At 41.3% G+C, this 16,643-nt stretch overlaps 1 protein-coding gene across 2 annotated transcripts in view; it reads right to left on the bottom strand.

Moving 5' to 3' along the window:
* The window catches only part of abce1 (ATP-binding cassette, sub-family E (OABP), member 1), a 75,449-nt gene that overhangs the window by 12,279 nt on the left and 46,527 nt on the right, over positions 1-16,643 (bottom strand). For both annotated transcript variants that reach the window (XM_068041455.1, XM_068041464.1), the window contains 7 exons: positions 14,938-15,059; positions 13,779-14,000; positions 13,424-13,483; positions 13,254-13,312; positions 12,451-12,561; positions 6,549-6,691; positions 5,513-5,635 (listed from right to left, as the gene is read on the bottom strand). In XM_068041455.1, the coding sequence (XP_067897556.1) occupies positions 5,513-5,635; positions 6,549-6,691; positions 12,451-12,561; positions 13,254-13,312; positions 13,424-13,483; positions 13,779-14,000; positions 14,938-15,059 (840 nt within the window). The remainder of the gene's footprint in view (positions 1-5,512; positions 5,636-6,548; positions 6,692-12,450; positions 12,562-13,253; positions 13,313-13,423; positions 13,484-13,778; positions 14,001-14,937; positions 15,060-16,643) is intronic.

Genomic DNA, 16,643 nt, shown 5'->3' on the forward strand with positions numbered 1-16,643 from the left:
CACATCATATTTCCACAAGTCAATCTGTGCCTGTAACTCACCAATCTTAATAACACACTGTGCATTCACATACATGCATATTCACACTGATTTAGACTTTATTACTTTCTCCCTTACTCCGACCCCACCTAATAACTTAGTATTCTCTGCTCTAGTGCGATCTTTCCCAGTATTCTGTGCACCTTTGATATTTCCTCCTGGTTCCCACACCCCTACCAAGTTAATTTAAACCCTCCCCAATAGCACTAGCAAATTGCTCCACAAGGAAACTGGTCCCAGCTCTGTTCAAATGCAACCTGTCTGACCTGTACAGGTCCCACCTTCTGCAGAACTGGTCCAAGTGTCCCAGGAATCTAAAGCCCTCCCTCCTGCCACACATTCATCTGCACTATCCTCCTATTTCGAAACTCACGTGGTACTGGGAGTAAACCGGAGATTACTACTTTTGAGGTCCTACTTGCTAATTTCTTACCTAGCTCAGTAAACTCTTTCTGCAGGACTACATCCCCCTGTCATGCAGATCCCCACCTGCCAAGAATGAGGCATATTAATTTTGTCATATGAACATTGATTTTAAACTGTTGCTGGAGTGAAGAAATTACTTGTTTAAGATCACCAGACACTGGGCTGGAAGGAATTTGCATACTAAGGGACAGTGCTTGTGGAGCCAAAGAACTATTCCCTGCTCCAATTAATCCAAATGGATTTGATCACCCAGACATTGAAGGTGCAAGGAAGTGCATTCCAGGGCCTGATAAGATGATAAAATCCACAAAGCCAGGGCTGGTTAAACCAGCTGGTCACATGACTAACTGGCCAGTCCAGGTTTTTTGAACTAACCAAGGAGCAGTTTGAATTCAGAAGGCAGTTGGCAATTGAAGCTGGAAGCAAGCAAGCCTCTCTCTCTTGCCTTCTCCCAAGCCACCGGACCCACGGAAGACACATACACCTCAAGAGAGAAAAAACTCCAATATTGAAACAAGTTGAAGCATGAACTGGGCCCCAACGAATAGCAGCACTTAGCGGCAACCAAAGACTCCACATTGAACTCAAAGGACAGTAACTAACTAACAGATATTGCCTCAAACTTTTCCCCTTTATTCTTTCTAATTTTTCTGTCTCTATCTGCGTGTGTTTATCGCGTATGCATGCTAGCGTGGTCGCATCGCATATTTGACTGGATTAGTGTTTAAGATTAATAAACTACCTTTCTTGTTTAAATCTAAAGAAACCTGTCTGATTTCTTTGCCTTACAATTGGAGCAGTGAACAAGGAGCTAAAACACAGCATTTCTAAAATTAATCCCTGCTACGGTTAAACCAGGCAAAGACTGAGAGGCAACCCCGAGACCCCTTCTCATCTGGTCGTAACACTACCTATGCCGTTGGTACCAATGTGGACCACAACTGCTGGCTGTTCACCTTCTCCCCTCAGGGTGCTCTGCAGCCGTTCAGTGATATCCTTGACCCTGGCACCAGGGAGGCAACATACCATCCTAGATTCTCATCTGCAGCCACAGAAACGCCTGTCTGTTCCCCTGACTATTAAATCTCCTATTGCTATCGCTCTTCCAGTCTTCCTTGTGGCCCCCTGTGCAGCTGAGCCACCTGTGGTGCCAGGGCCTTGGCTCTGGCTGCACTCCTCAGATGAACCATCACTTACCTCAGTATTCAGAACGAATACCTGTGGGAGTGAGAGGGGCATTTAGGGTCTCCTGCACTACTGCCTGTTTCTTCCAGACTGCCTGGTGGTCACCCACCATCTATAAATGTGCTATCGACAAAGTTCTCGTCCTCACAGATGTGCCGCAGCGATGCCAGCTGCTGCTCAAGTTTTGCAACCTGGAGATCAAACTACTGCAACCGACGACACTTTCTGCACATATGGTTATCCAGGACCCGATAAGCGTCCTGGAGTTGCCACTCTGCACAGGATGCGCACTCCTGAGGTTGCAGCAGCCCTGCTATTCTTTTATCTATTAGATAATAAATCTTGGTACTACAAATAAACCCTGCTAGTACTAATACTAATAACACTACCAACAGTAGTAACAACTTTACCACTACTAATTCTAAATTTTACCAAAACTAATCTACCTGACCACTATTAATATACCCTACCAATACTAAAAGTAATAATAATCTCATCAACAGTAATAAATTTTATTTAAAAATAAACCTTATTTTAAAATAAAAGATAAGGCTCATCAGCTACCCACTTGTTACTTGCGATGAATATTTTTAACGTTTTAAAACTTCCAGTTGTTTAGGCTGAGTTTCTAAGCAGCAAATACTCACCAGCCAATCAACTCACTGCTTTCCTGTGATGTCACAATTTAAAATTTTTTTTATTTATTTACAGATACAGCACTGAAACAGGCCCTTTGGCCCACCGAGTCTGTGCCGACCAACAACCACTCATTTATACTAACTTTGCAGTAATCCCAAATTCCCTACCACCTACCTAAACTAAGGGCAATTTACAATGGCCAATTTACCTATCAACCTGCAAGTCTTTGGCTGTGGGAGCGAACAGGAGCACCCGGCGAAAACCCACGCGGTCACAGGGAGAACTTGCAAACTCCGCACAGGCAGGTCCCTGAATCGAACCCGGGTCCCTGGAGCTGTGAGGCTGCAGTGCTAACCACTGCGCCACTCTCCTTTTTTCAAACTCCGGCACGTAGAAGTAGGTTCCATGCAGGGTTCTCTGCTGCTCCCGACACTTTCCAGGTAAGTGGAAGGCCTGACCCTGGGTCTGGATTTATTCCCTCCCCTGTAGGTTCCACACAGGTCTGCCACTGCCCCTCCCAACTCTCTCCAGCTAAGTCTTTTGTATGCTAACTGTTTTAGTTTTAACGTTATCCCTCACCTCTTTTGTCGTCCAAGGCTTTTTTTTTGGGCAAATAGAGTTCTTGCGTTTTAAGGGTATAAATTGGTTCTGTACCACCGTAAAATTGATTTTGAATACCTCCCGTTGATCTTCTTGTAATTTGTCCCATTAACAAATTTGCTCAGTTTACGATGGACACTCGGTGCCTCAAAGTCAGCCTTACCTATATCTAGAATCTTCATAGCTGTTTTGTGCTTCTCCATTTCAAACACTAGGTTGAACCCAATCATATCATGATCGCTATTAGATAAATGTTCTCACCGTTTAGCTGTTAACTAAATCTAGTATTGCCTGCTCCTTTGCAGGTTCTTGCACGCTGTTGTGGAAAACTATCTGAACACATTCAAGACATTCATCCCCTTACTGCCATGAGATTGTCTGCTTATCCCAATCTACATGGAAGATAAAATACGCCATTAAAAACCACTCTGGTTTTGCTACAAGGTTGTCCAATCTCTGCCTCGTAGATTCTATCATGTCAGGGGGTAGATACACAACTCCCACTTGTGTATCTACCCCCTGCAATAGACAAAGGATTTAACTCCCACTACAGTCTTAAATCCTTTTCCATTTCTTAGTTCTATCCATAAAGTCTCTACTGCCTGCTTACCCCTTGTTATAACCCAAGTGATTTCATGCTTAAATCACATAGGCTACTCCTCCCCTTCTACCATTTTCCCTAATTTTCTTGTAGACCTGGTATATTTATTTCCCAGTCCTGATTACTGATGCATGGCTGCAAGACAATGGCTACTATATCAACCCTGCAAGTTGAATATGTGCCGGTAATTCATTCACTTTGTTACTTACACTCCATGTGTTTGTATTAAGAATGCTTATTTGGGTCACACATCTCAACCTATCTTTCTGCTCGAATATTTTACTCACATTTATTTCTTTATACTTTTAGCTTTCCCTACACCTAGAGTGCCTAATACATGATTTCTGACCATTGCTCTACTCTCTTCCTTTCATTTGTTTTAAGATTATACTATCTTTTTCACCTGATCCCTCCACCCTACTTACTAGTTTAAAGCCCTTGTGATAGCCCTATATATCCCTTTCTCTAGGGCCCTGGTCCGAGCCTGGTTCAGGTGGAGCTTGTCCCAATGGTACAATTCCTTCCGATTGCCTTACTGTGCCAGTGTCTGATGAACGGAACACCTCTTTTCCACACTGCTCCTTCAACCACGTGTTCACTTCCTCAATTTGGTATCCCTACTGTGAGGCAAACCCCCCAAGACGGAGAGGCACATGATTTCACCACATGAACATTAAAAACTTAAAATTGCAAGCCCCTGGAACAATGGAGACCCAGTCGTTGCTTCCCCAATACACAGAAGTGGTCAGACCAGTTTTGGTCACCTGACTGACTGTTGGAGGTTTTGAATTTGAACTTCCAACAGAGGATTTTGAACTGAAAAAGCTACTGGCTCGAGAACATCTCTCACCTGACTGCTCTCATCTCGCTCACACCAGCATCGGAAATCTTGCGAAAACACGTGAACCTCAGAGTGAAAAGTCTCCTACGTGAACAAGGTTTAAGAACACCACTGGGCCCTGACAAACAGCAAGACTACCTACAGTCAAGTGAGTTCGAAGCACAGTAAACAAGAGACTCTTCTGATATTGCCTCAAATCCCTCTCTACTATATTTTCCTCTCCTTTTTGTCTCTGTTTGCACGTGTATCGCATGTGCGTGTCGTATATCCGTAGGCATGAACCGTATTAGAGTTTAAGTTTAAGCAAGTTTAATAAATTTCACTTTTGTCTTTTAAACCGAAGAAAGCTTGATTATGCTCATTTATTTTCCTCATAATTGGAAAGCTGTGAACAAGGATTCACGAAGGGGGAGCTTTAAACACAGCGTGTTTAAAATTAAACCCGGTTACAGTAAGACCGGGTGAAGATAGTAATAGACCCCTAGACACCTTTCTTACCTGGTCGTAACACTATGCTAATTTGCAGGTGGTTCAGTTAGTAATCTAGAGCTCATAGTCCTGGAGGGCCCATTCTTTAATTTAACGCCTAGATCCTGGTACTCTTCAAACAGGACATCGTGCCTTCTCTTTCCTATCTCGTTGGTCCCAACATGGACCATAAATGAATAGATCCTCCCCCTCACTCTCCAAAATCCATTCAAGAATGACCCTCACCCTAGCACTAGATGGGCAAATGTCATGCAAGACTCTTCCTCCCGCTTACAAAGGATGCTCTCTGCCCCCAAAATTATTTAATCCCCTACAACTACAACATTACGCTTCCCCTCCTCTGGACAGCCTCCTGCTTCAAAGTGCCAGTCAGCATTTTGGTTGTCCTTCCGACAGTATTTATCCTTATCCTTGCACAGATTGCACAAGTACATTGTATTTGTTGGATAGGATCAGATTCTGCAGATCTTCATTTGCCATCTCATCTGGGTTCCCTTACTCTGCACACTATTGGTCCGCATCAACCCCATTCTGATCTTGCAACTCTCGACTAGGTATGACCGAAGTCTGGAGCAAATTGTTCAGATAGCCCAGATACTCACCTTTACATGTCAGAGTGTCTCCAATACACACTCCAGCTTTGTTAGTTTCGAAATGACTGGAAACGGACTTACTCCCAAAAGAAAACTTACGGATTAGCTATTGTACTCCTAGATGGTATTCCATCAAACACTATCACACGGTCAGCCAAATAGGTGGCCATTATAAAATCATGTTCCACAACAAAGGCAGTCTTCTTGGCATGGAGGATGAAACTGAAAAAGGCAAGAGCAGTCATTAATAATTTAGTAAATTAATAAGGGGCAGAAAAGTACAGCCATTTCACTATAGCCTGTAAAATATCAAATATTTTATATCAGATTTAACATCTATCTCGAGAAATATGCTTACTAATGATACCAAATCATTCTGGTATATCTAGATATTTCAAAGTACCAATTATATTGGACATTTACAAAATAAACACAGAACACTTCTTTGCAGCCAGCGTTTATTTTATAAAAGGACATTAACTACTGTTTTACAGGCAGAATTTTTTTTTTGCAATTGCGGTCATCGAATCATACAACGTTACAGCACAGGAGGCCATTCGACCCATTGAGCCTGCATCAGTCACAACGGTTATTCAGACAAATACAAAGTCAGTTATAACACACAGCAAAATCACACAACAGCAAATGAATGGATGAGTCACAGAGCACACAAGGAGGCCTGTGCCATTTTTTGGTAGAGCTATCCACTTCATTGCTCGTCAGAACCCTGCAAAATTTTTCCGTTCAAGTATTTATACAATTCCTTTTGGAAAGTCGCTATTGATTCTGCTACCATCAATCTTTTAGGCAGTACATTCCAAATCATAGCAACTTGCTGTACGATTTTGTTTTCTCTCCGGTTAAATAAATATATGATGACCAGACAATCTGTTTTAGGTAATGTTGGTTGAGAGAGAAATACTAGTCAGGACACAGAACACCCAACTTTTTCCAGTACGAGCAGGCAGACAGCACCTTGGTTTAATGTCTCATGCGAAAAGCAGCACCACCACTAAGTGTCAGCCTGGATTATGCGCTCAACTCTGTAATCAGGCTTGAGAATACAACCAACTAAGCCTAGCTGACAATTAAATGGTTAGTAAATAACTTGTTTAGATTCCCAAAAAATACTTACCGTTTGATTACCCTTCCAGCCATTAAACGCTGCTCAGAATCCAGGTATGCTGATGGCTCATCAATCAAGTAGACATCAGCTGGCTTACCCAGACAAAGAGCCAGCGCCACACGTTGCAATTCACCTCCAGACAGATTCTGGACCTTTTGAGATAAACATTGATTGTAAAAACCATAGCAAAGGAAAATAAATTAGGCAAAAATCAGCTGAACAGAGGCAAATGGAGTAGATGTACATGCAAGCCTCTCCCAAAGATGGCCCACTGCATTACATCCAAACTTGCTGCACTACAAAAGCTGTAGGATGGAAGTTTGCAAACCTCTATGCGTTCTGAGGTTTCTGCATACGAACATACAAATTAGGAGGAGTAGGCCACTCGGCCCCTCGAGCCTGCTCCACCATATGATAAGATTATGGCTGATCCAATTGTAACCTCAACTCCACATTCCCACCTACTCCCCAATAAGCTTTCACCCCCTGGCTCATCAAGAACCTATCTATCTCTGCCTTAAAGATATTCAAAGACTTTGCTTCCACCGCCTTTTGAGGAAGGGAGTTCCAAAGACTCACGACCCTCAGAGAAAAAAATTCTCATCTCTGTCTTAATTGGGTGACCTCTTATTTTTAAACCATGACCCCTAGTTCTAGATTTTCCCACAAGGGGAAACATCCTTTCCATATTCATCCAGTCAAGACCCCGAAGGATCTTGTATGTTTCACTCAAGTCGCCTCTTACGATTCTAAACTCCAGCGGATACAAGCCTAGCCTGTCCAACCTTTCCTCATAAGATAACTCATCCATTCCAGGTATTAGTCTAGTAAACCTTCTCTGAACTGCTTCCAATGCATTTATATCCTTCCTTAAATAAGGAGACCAATACTGTACACAGTACTCCAGATGTGGTCTCACCAATGCCTTGTACAGCTGAAGCATAACCTCCCTACTTTTGTATTCAATTCCCCTGCAAGAGGTCAGATGCTTGCTCTGCATATTGGAAAATTGATTGGAATGTTAGAATGTAAGGGTGGGTCATGGTAAGTTTCCATAGTTTTTAATTACATTGCTCACTGATGCTACTGTTGTTCATTCAAGAATGTCCAAAAGCAAAACTTACTGTCTCATGGCCAGTTTCAGAGCAGCACTGAAACAGGTCTCAACCATTTGTCCATTCATCTTTCTGACTGGGATAGTGACCCAAGAAGCACGTAAGTATTGAGCAGAAACAGTTTTTAAATGAATGTTTTTGAAACATTATAACCAGCTACATATCAGATTCCTTTCCCTCATATATGCCTAAAATCCCTAACTTTCATGACAAAACATACATGAAAGGAAAAGAATGCTGAGGCATTGTTATATATTGACGAAGCTTAAAAATTACCACATTCCCAGCAGCTTTTACAGCAGTTGGAATGTTCTAAAATCCTGGGTAATGCACGTGACACCAGCTTGGATGCTTTTTTTTTAAAAAAACGAAACGAAATACTGATGCTCCTCTGCTTTTTTCTCAACAATTTCTTTCCCTCTCCCCAACCCCTCATCAAAGTTTAGGTTCCATGAAGGGGAGTTATACCTTAGGTGTGCTTGGCTCCAGTATTTCGCTGAAGTGGTTTTTACCTAAGCCCCAAGCACTCCAGATTTTAACTGCTCCACCATAGGTAGTCATGCCTTCAGCTGCCTAGGCCCTAAACTCTGAAATTCCCTCCCTCTCTACCTTGCTTTCCTCCTTTAAGAGACTCCTTAAAACCTGTCACTTTGACCAAGCTTGTGTTCATCTGCCCAAATATCTCATGTGGCTCAGTATCATACTTTGTTTTCTCAAGCCTCTGTGAAGCGCCTTGGGACGTTTTATGATGTTAAAGATGCTATATAAATGCAAGTTTTTATAAGTCAGAATGTTTACGACCTCAGTGTGCTGTTTGACCCTGCCCTTAGTTTCCACCCGATGTCCTCACCAACACAGACAGCTTACGTCCACCTCCATAACATTGTCCGTTTCTACCCCACATCAGTCCACCTGTCAATGAAATCGCCACAGATGCCTTTCTAACTGTTACAAATTCATATCTGCATCTTAGGCACAGTGGCACCAGTTGCCAAGAATCCTACTTTTATGGGAGCTGACTCAATTGTCCTGTAACTGCCTGTAAGATATCAGGACCCAGAGTGTGTTAATAGTACTCCAGTGACTTGAACTTGACAGTCAGGCCTCCTGCATGTGGAACCAAATACTCAGTGAGATGAGACTAGATATGAATTAAACGTCTTTATTTAACAGTAAGGTGAACACAGAAGTACAGCCATTATGACTAAGCTCACTAATTTCATAGAATCATAAAATGGTTACAGCACAGAAGGCAGCCATGTGGCCAGTCGTGTCTGTACTGGCTCTCTGCAAAAGCATTCACCTATTCCCACTCCCCTGCCTTTTCCCTGTAGTCACGCAACTTTCTCTTCAGATAATTAGCCAATTCCCCTTCGAAAGCCACGATTTAATCTGCCTCCAACACACTCTCAGGCAGTGCATTCCAGATCTTACCACTTGCTGCGTAAAAAAAAAACTTTTTCTCTTGACGCTGTTGCGTCGTTTGCCAATCACCTTAAATCAGTGTCCTCTGCCTCTGGACCCTTCGGCCAATGGGAGCAGTTGCTCCCCATCTGTTCTGTCTGGACCCCTCATTATTTTGAATACCTCTACCAAATCTCCTCTCAACATTCTCTTCTCCAAGAACAGCCCACGTTTTTCCAATATATCCACATAACTGAAGTTTCTCATTCTCAGAACCATTCTCGGACATCTTTTCCGCACCTCCTCCAATGCCTTCACATCCTTCCCAAAGTGTGGTGCCCAGAATTGGGCACCATACTCCAGTGAAGACCAAACCAGTGTTTTAAAAAGGTTCACCATAACTTCCCTGCTTTTGGACTTTATGCCTCTGTCAGTAAAGCCCAGGATCCAGTTTGCCTTAAAACCGCTTTGTCATCTTCAACGAATTGTGCACATATACCCCCAGGTAGAGCATGGTTACCCGACGCGAACCCGACTAGACCAGACAACACGTCGGGTTTGGTCTCTCTTCCGGGTCTGGCATTCAGACTTGGGTCAGGTCGGACACAGTGTTGCCTTTTGGTCAGGGAGGGAAAAGCTTCCAGATTTGAACAGCCTGGACGTCAAAGCGGGAAATGGGAAATGTGCATCCGGACTTCGCACTAGTCAGTAGTGAGCGATTCCATTCAAGGTAGAGCACAACCTCTTTAATATAATCAACGTCATTCCGGTGGTCGGGTCGGGTTTCAATTGCAGACCCAAGCAAGCCTTTACCCCCAGGTCTCCCTGCTCCTGCACCATCTTTAGAATTGTATCCTTTATTTTATATTTCCTTTCTTGTTCTTCCTACCAAAATGTATCACTTCACACTTGTTTCTATTAAATTTCATCTGCCATGGACTAAATTTTCACAACTCGCCGCCGGTCTCGGCGACAAGCTTCAAAAACGGCACGGTGCACACACAAGATGTGCACCGCAGCAATATTTAGCTCATTTACATAGAGGGGGTGGAACACCCGCCATGACTTAGAGAGGGCGGGTGCTGGTCCGCGGTAACAGCATCCAGCGTCACTGCGCAGGCGCCAGCACCATTCTTAAAGGGCTTCAAGGCCTTCAATTAGATATAAGTTTTTAAAAAGGTCCCGAGCTCCAAAAACAAAATTAAACTTTTATTAGCACTTTGAATCCCCTCTCCCACCCCCACAATGGGGAATCAATGTATAAATTGCCCTCTCCCCAAAAAAGTTTTTTTCCGATCTCAAACTTGCACCCCCCCCACCCCACCCCCCGACTCCACCCAAACACTTTACTAACTTTGACCCTCAACCCCTTCCCATCATCCCCGCAACCATGAGGAAGAGTCTTGCCCGCTCCCCATGCCTTGAAAACTTCACTCCTCCCCCTCCCCACCAGTGTTCTGTTTCACTACGAATTTGGCAACATCTTCTTCCTTGGTAAAGAGGAGATTCAGGTACTAATTTAGTGACTCAGCCATGCCGTCTGCCTCCATTCATAAACCCCTTTTTTAGGTCCCTAATCGGTCCTACTCGTCCTTGGACCACTTTTTACAATTTATATGCTTATAGAAGACTTTTGGATTCCCCTTTATGTTGGCTGTCAGTCTCTTCTCATACTTTTTCTTTGCAGCTCATTCCTTTTTTCACTTCCCCTTTGAATTTTCGATATTCAGCCTTGTTTTCATTTGTATCAACCTTACAGCTGTCATATGCACCTTTTTTTGCTTCATCTTAATCTCTATTTCTTTCATCATCCAGGGAGCTCTGGCTTTGTTTGTCTTACTTTTCCCCCTTGTGGCAATGTACCTCGACTCTACCCAAACTACCTCCTCCTTAAAGGCAGCCATTGTTCAATGACAGCTTTGCCTGCCAATCTTGGACTCCAATTTACCTGGGCAGATCAGTTCTCATCCCATTGAAATTGGCCCTCCCCGAATTAATCATTTTTACTGTGGATTGCTCCTCGTTCTTTTCCATTGCTAACCTAAACTTTATGACACTATGATCACTGTCCCTTAAATGTTCCCGTAGTGACACTTGATCCACTTTTTGATTAACTTCCTTCCAGGAAAAACAACTTGGGAACAGTACTAGGTCATTCAGCCCCTCGTGTCTGTACGGCCATTCAATTAAATCAGGGCTGATCTGTATCGTATCTATCTATCCACTTGGGTTGCACAATCTTTAATACCCTTGCCAAACATAAGTTTATCAGTCATATTTTGAAATTTTCAACTGACCTAGCATCAATAACTTTTTAAGGGAGAGTGTTCCAGATTTACACGATCCTTTGAGTGAAAAAGTGCTCCCCAACATCACCCTGAAAAGCCTAGCTCTAATTTTATTATACCCCCTTGTTCTGAGCTCCAGCACCAAAAAAGGTTGCTCTCTAACTATCCTATCAACTCGTTTAATCATCTTAAACACCTCAATTAGATCACTCCTTAAATCTTCTGTACTCAAGGGAACACAAGTCTACCCTATCATCTTAATTTAACCCTCTTAGTAACTTGCATTTTGTCTAGGTGTTTCTTTAAAAAAAAAAACTCAAGAATATGCTTTGCTTAAAATATTATAAAGATAGCTTTATTCAAATCTTTTCAGCAGGTCAAAACAAAATCCTGAAAAATGCTACCAGAAAACTTAATTATTCCAATGCTCTCCTTGACCATCTTTCATCATCCATAAACTCCACCTCACCCGAAACTCTGCTGCCTGTACTTATCCAGCACCCTGCTGACCTAATTTGGCTACCGGTCCCCCAATCTAAGATTCTTGTCCTCATCTTTAAATCCTTCCATGGTCTTGTCCCTCTCTATATTTGTAACCACCTCCAGCCCTACAACTCCCTCAAAACTCTCTGTTCTCCCCACCATGACCTTTTGTGCATCCAAATCTCCCTTTGCACAACCATTAGTTGTAACGCTTTCAGCAGTCTAGGTCCACCTTCCTGTCTTCCTTTAAGGCCCTATTTAAAATCCATTCTATTTACAATATTTCTGGTCACATTCCTAATATTTTTTTGGCAGTGTCATTTGTCTCTGTAGTGCCGTGGACATTTTTCTATATTAAGGTTGGTAGATAAATGCACGATCCAATAGTGAACGCAAGCTTATTTGTTCACAGTAGGCATTGCAGCTTAGTGGCAGCCTGTCCTCGTGCACACTTTCAGCAGGGTTTGCTGGATCATAATTGGGAGAAAGGATTCTGCCTAACCAAGGGGTTCCAAGTGCAGCAAATATCTTCCTTATTTTCCTCAAAAGTGTTTTCACATTAATCAAACCAAGAGAGTTGCACAAGACATAATTTAAAATAAAGAAAATCTAAAACAGTACCTCTTGATCAATGATGCTTTCAATCTGCAGTGGTTTCATTACATCAGTCACAAACTGTGGATGGGTGTAGGCATCTCTGATCTTTTCATGAAGTAGCTGGCGAACAGTTCCCTTGAAAGGTAACCCAGAGATACCAATTTTAACAAGTCACAAACGTTTCTTATAAAAGTTATGTCTCTAATGGCAAGTGCAACACATATGGCTAAAATTCCATGACAAAATTAACAAATCAATAAACTTTTTTTGTTCCATGAAAATATTTTGGAGGACAAGACGAGGCTTATTATTTTCAATAAACCCTTTGAAAGTTCAGTTTGGATTTGATCAGGATCAACCTCTAAGCTGCGCGGGTGTATGACTGCGCAGTAATCTGGAACATACCACATCTGCAACAGGCTGCACACAGCCAACGTTGTCTTTAAGAGGCACGCATACGTAGCAATCTTCATAGGGATCGCAGAGTTCAACATACAGGTCACACACATCAGAAAGATTGGAGAGAACATTGATCAGGACCAATTATTATGGTGGCTAAAGTTGTCTATATAAACCTGAACATTGGTATATTCAGATACAGACAAGATAATACAGGGGTACACTTTTAATTTAACTTCTTTTCAGCTCAGAATTTCGAGGGCTCTAATTATTTAAAATCATGACCGTGGGGCAATTTGCACAGCTTAAAGACTAATGCTTTAAACAGGATTGGAGGTGCTACTGAAAAAATCTGAGGGAATTTCCAATCCTCCTTCATAACCCATTTTCCAATAATCTAACGAGGTCAGACAAATTGTATGACTTACTTGGGATTTGGGGCTGATCTTCTGTGGTTTGTAGCTGACATTTAGAACAGGCACTGCACCTATTGATACAAATTTATTAGTTGTAAATGTTATAAAATTATTTCAGAGTTGATAGCATGAATTACAATTTAATAGCTACACTGGCTAAGACTGCATAAATAGTACGTTACCTCCTTCATCAGGCTTTAATCTTCCAGCCAGCATCCTGATGAATGTGGTCTTCCCTGTACCTGTTGAAAGAATATTCAGATGCTGAGAAGAACTACATAATGTATAAAAGATCTGCAGAGTATGTAGTTGCAAGGTCACAAATCTTTTAAGTATTTTCACAGGATCAAGATGTAAATTTTCCTTGCTTTTTCCTGTGTATCTTTAGCAATAGCTGCTTTAATTCTATACTTAAGGTAATACACAAATGCCATGGTTTCATGTTGCTTGACACCTTTTCTGTCACTCTATTGCATCAGATATCAACACACCAAGTATCTATCGTGAAATATTATTGCTCTCAGCATTAACACTCACCATTTTCTCCCAGCATCACCATGATTTCAGAGTCTGTGAACTCTCCAGTCCCAATTTCCAGTTCAAACTCGCCCATCTTTTTTTTCATTCTTGGATAATGGTATCGGCACATTTTCTTGACTTCTTCCTCGTTTGCCGTTTCAGCCACTTTGAAAATCAGAGAGGCATCCCGGAATCTCAAGTTTTCCGTTGGCACATACCCATCCAAGAATATGTTGATACCTATTGAGAGATAGATACCCTTAATTTTTTTTTTAAGAACAATGACAGGATGCTGAGTATATGTCTTTACAAATGATAAAATTAAATAGCAACATTTGATGGAACATAAAGTTGTCAGATGTAATCTGTTACTGGGTTCATGACTATAGCAATGGCACATGTTTCAATGCTATTTTCAGAATTCTATGAATGCCCTAATAATAAACTGTACATTAAGTACACAACCTGCAGCTATCATGTTAGATTGTTGTTGTTTTGCTATGGATGCATATAGCACCAGGTGCGAAATGACAGCATTATGATGTTTCAATCTAAAAAATGTTTAGAAACAAAATACAAACTGCATTGTGACAATTGTAAGTATACGATCAGTTACATAAGTAGATGACTTTTTATTAAAAATATCGGTTAATGAAGTTTTATCGACTACTTATTTCAAGTTAAAACTACCAGTCGGAGCAGGCATCAATTTATCACAGCTAACATAAAGGTCAACTTGAAGAGATAATCTCACATTGCATTTCCCGACTTCAGTTTCACATAGGTTGCAATCAGTGTGAAGTGGACATTAAAAAGCTCCCACGCGGTACGCTGAATTACCTTCAAGTTTCAATACTCAAGAGTGAAGAGCTCAGTCTACTCTTTACTAACTTAGGTGTGCAGATAGGGGAAGTAAAGTTCAATGTTGTTCCCCTGCAATGCGCTCAAAGCACCAAAGCAGTGCCAAACCCTGAACTGCAGTTAACTACGGCATTGACATATAACCAGCTGTAGTGAGGCAGGGGGCGCTAAAAACTCTAGTCTTCTGTGCCTCATAAAATTTGAGGCGACCTTAGTCTGCAGGTGTGCTTTTTAAAAAAAAAAAATCTTGCTCCAAATTTACTGGTAAACAACAAGTTTACTAAATAGGAAAGGTTTTAATTTACGTAAGTTTTACCTTCTCGAACACTGAAAGGCATAGTGACAACACCATATGCGCTCGGCACACCATACAAACAGCAAATGAAATCAGAAAGGTAGTCCAGCACGCTCAAATCATGCTCCACAACGATAATATATCTAATTACAAAAAGACAAGAAAATTAGACACTGTCTAGGAAAGCAATTACTGTAGCCTTTAACCAAATGAAGTTCTGCTAGAAATATTAGTTCTGCCACCAAGATCTTCTTTTGACAACCTTAAAGCAATGAATCTATTTTAATTAAAGTGAGTTAGAAAAGGTCATTTGTTGAGAACTAAGAATTAAAGAAATTCATTTGTACCATTATTGATGCTTCATGAAAGCATTGCACAATATCTTTTTACTGGAATTATGACTTCGAAAATTCACTTAAACGTGAAACAAATATATAAACTCATCACATATTAGATTAAATCGATATTTGCACTGCTCATCAGCAACAATGGAACAAAACTACAAAAATACAGTGCAAAATTTTAAACCCATGCTACCTAAAAAGAGTATAAAGAAAATTATGAAGCTTATGATTTATATCTTACTTGAGGCTATGTCCACCTGTAATCAAGGTGGGCTGAAAAAGTCATATGTACATAAGATCATAAGAACTAGGAGCAGGAGTAGGCCGTCCGGCCCCTCGAGCCTGCTCCGCCATTCAATAAGATCATGGCTGATCTTTTCGTGGACTCAGATCCACTTACCCGCGCTCTCACCGTATCCCTTAATTCCTTTATTGTTCAAAAAGATATCTACCTTAGCTTTAAAAACGTTTACTGAAGAAGCGTCAACTACTTCACTGGGCAAGGAATTCCATAGATTAACAACCCTCTGGGTTGCATATGTCAGAAAGTCCAACATGTGGGTCCCAAGCCTTGGCAATTTAACCCCAGAAGCCCAGATAACACAGTCCCAGTTGTGCTCAGTTTCTTGTTCCCTGGTTGATCCCATTTGAATTTTGAGATTCAAATTTGGAAGTTTTTTTTTAAAATAGCACCGTTGCCTCACAGGTGAATACATCTTCGATCAGAACAGATTTATTAATATCAGCAACTTGAGATTTAATGCAAATTAACAAGAACAATGACTTAAACTTTGTATATGACTCCTGAGGTTCCAGAGCATGCACCTATGCTGCCCATAAGAATAGCTTGGATACCCCTGTGTTATGTAAAAATGAAGCCTCACATGCTCACACCATTTGAACTTTTTTTTTAAGCATTTGAATGCCTTCCCAGATTTCAAAAATGCAACTTTCTCTACCTGTAAAAATACAGCTTTAATATTGATTTGCAGATAGAAAAACACTAAAGAATCACAGAATATTTTTGAAATGTTTTGGTGTAAAAATGCTGGCAGCTTAAAAGGGCCTGTTGCTTAGTGACTGAACTCCATAACAGAAATCAGACTACAACAGCAGTCATAAGGAATGGTAGAAAATTAAAGCCTTTAAACGATTGCACCTATAGATCTATTTCAGTAGCAATGCAAGTGGAAAATGCGCAGGTATCAGAGCTCTACCACTTCTTCAACCATGCTGGTACGAATGGGTATGCCAGTTGTACCATTATGATTGGAGAGATAAGAGGATTTGTGACAAATGACACATTGGGTTTGTGATTATTTCTTACAACACAGCAGCTATGTTTTTTTTTAAATATTCATTCGTGGAATGTGGGCATCGCTG

Source organism: Heterodontus francisci, chromosome 1, assembly GCF_036365525.1.
Source record: "Heterodontus francisci isolate sHetFra1 chromosome 1, sHetFra1.hap1, whole genome shotgun sequence".
Lineage (NCBI taxonomy): Eukaryota > Metazoa > Chordata > Chondrichthyes > Heterodontiformes > Heterodontidae > Heterodontus > Heterodontus francisci.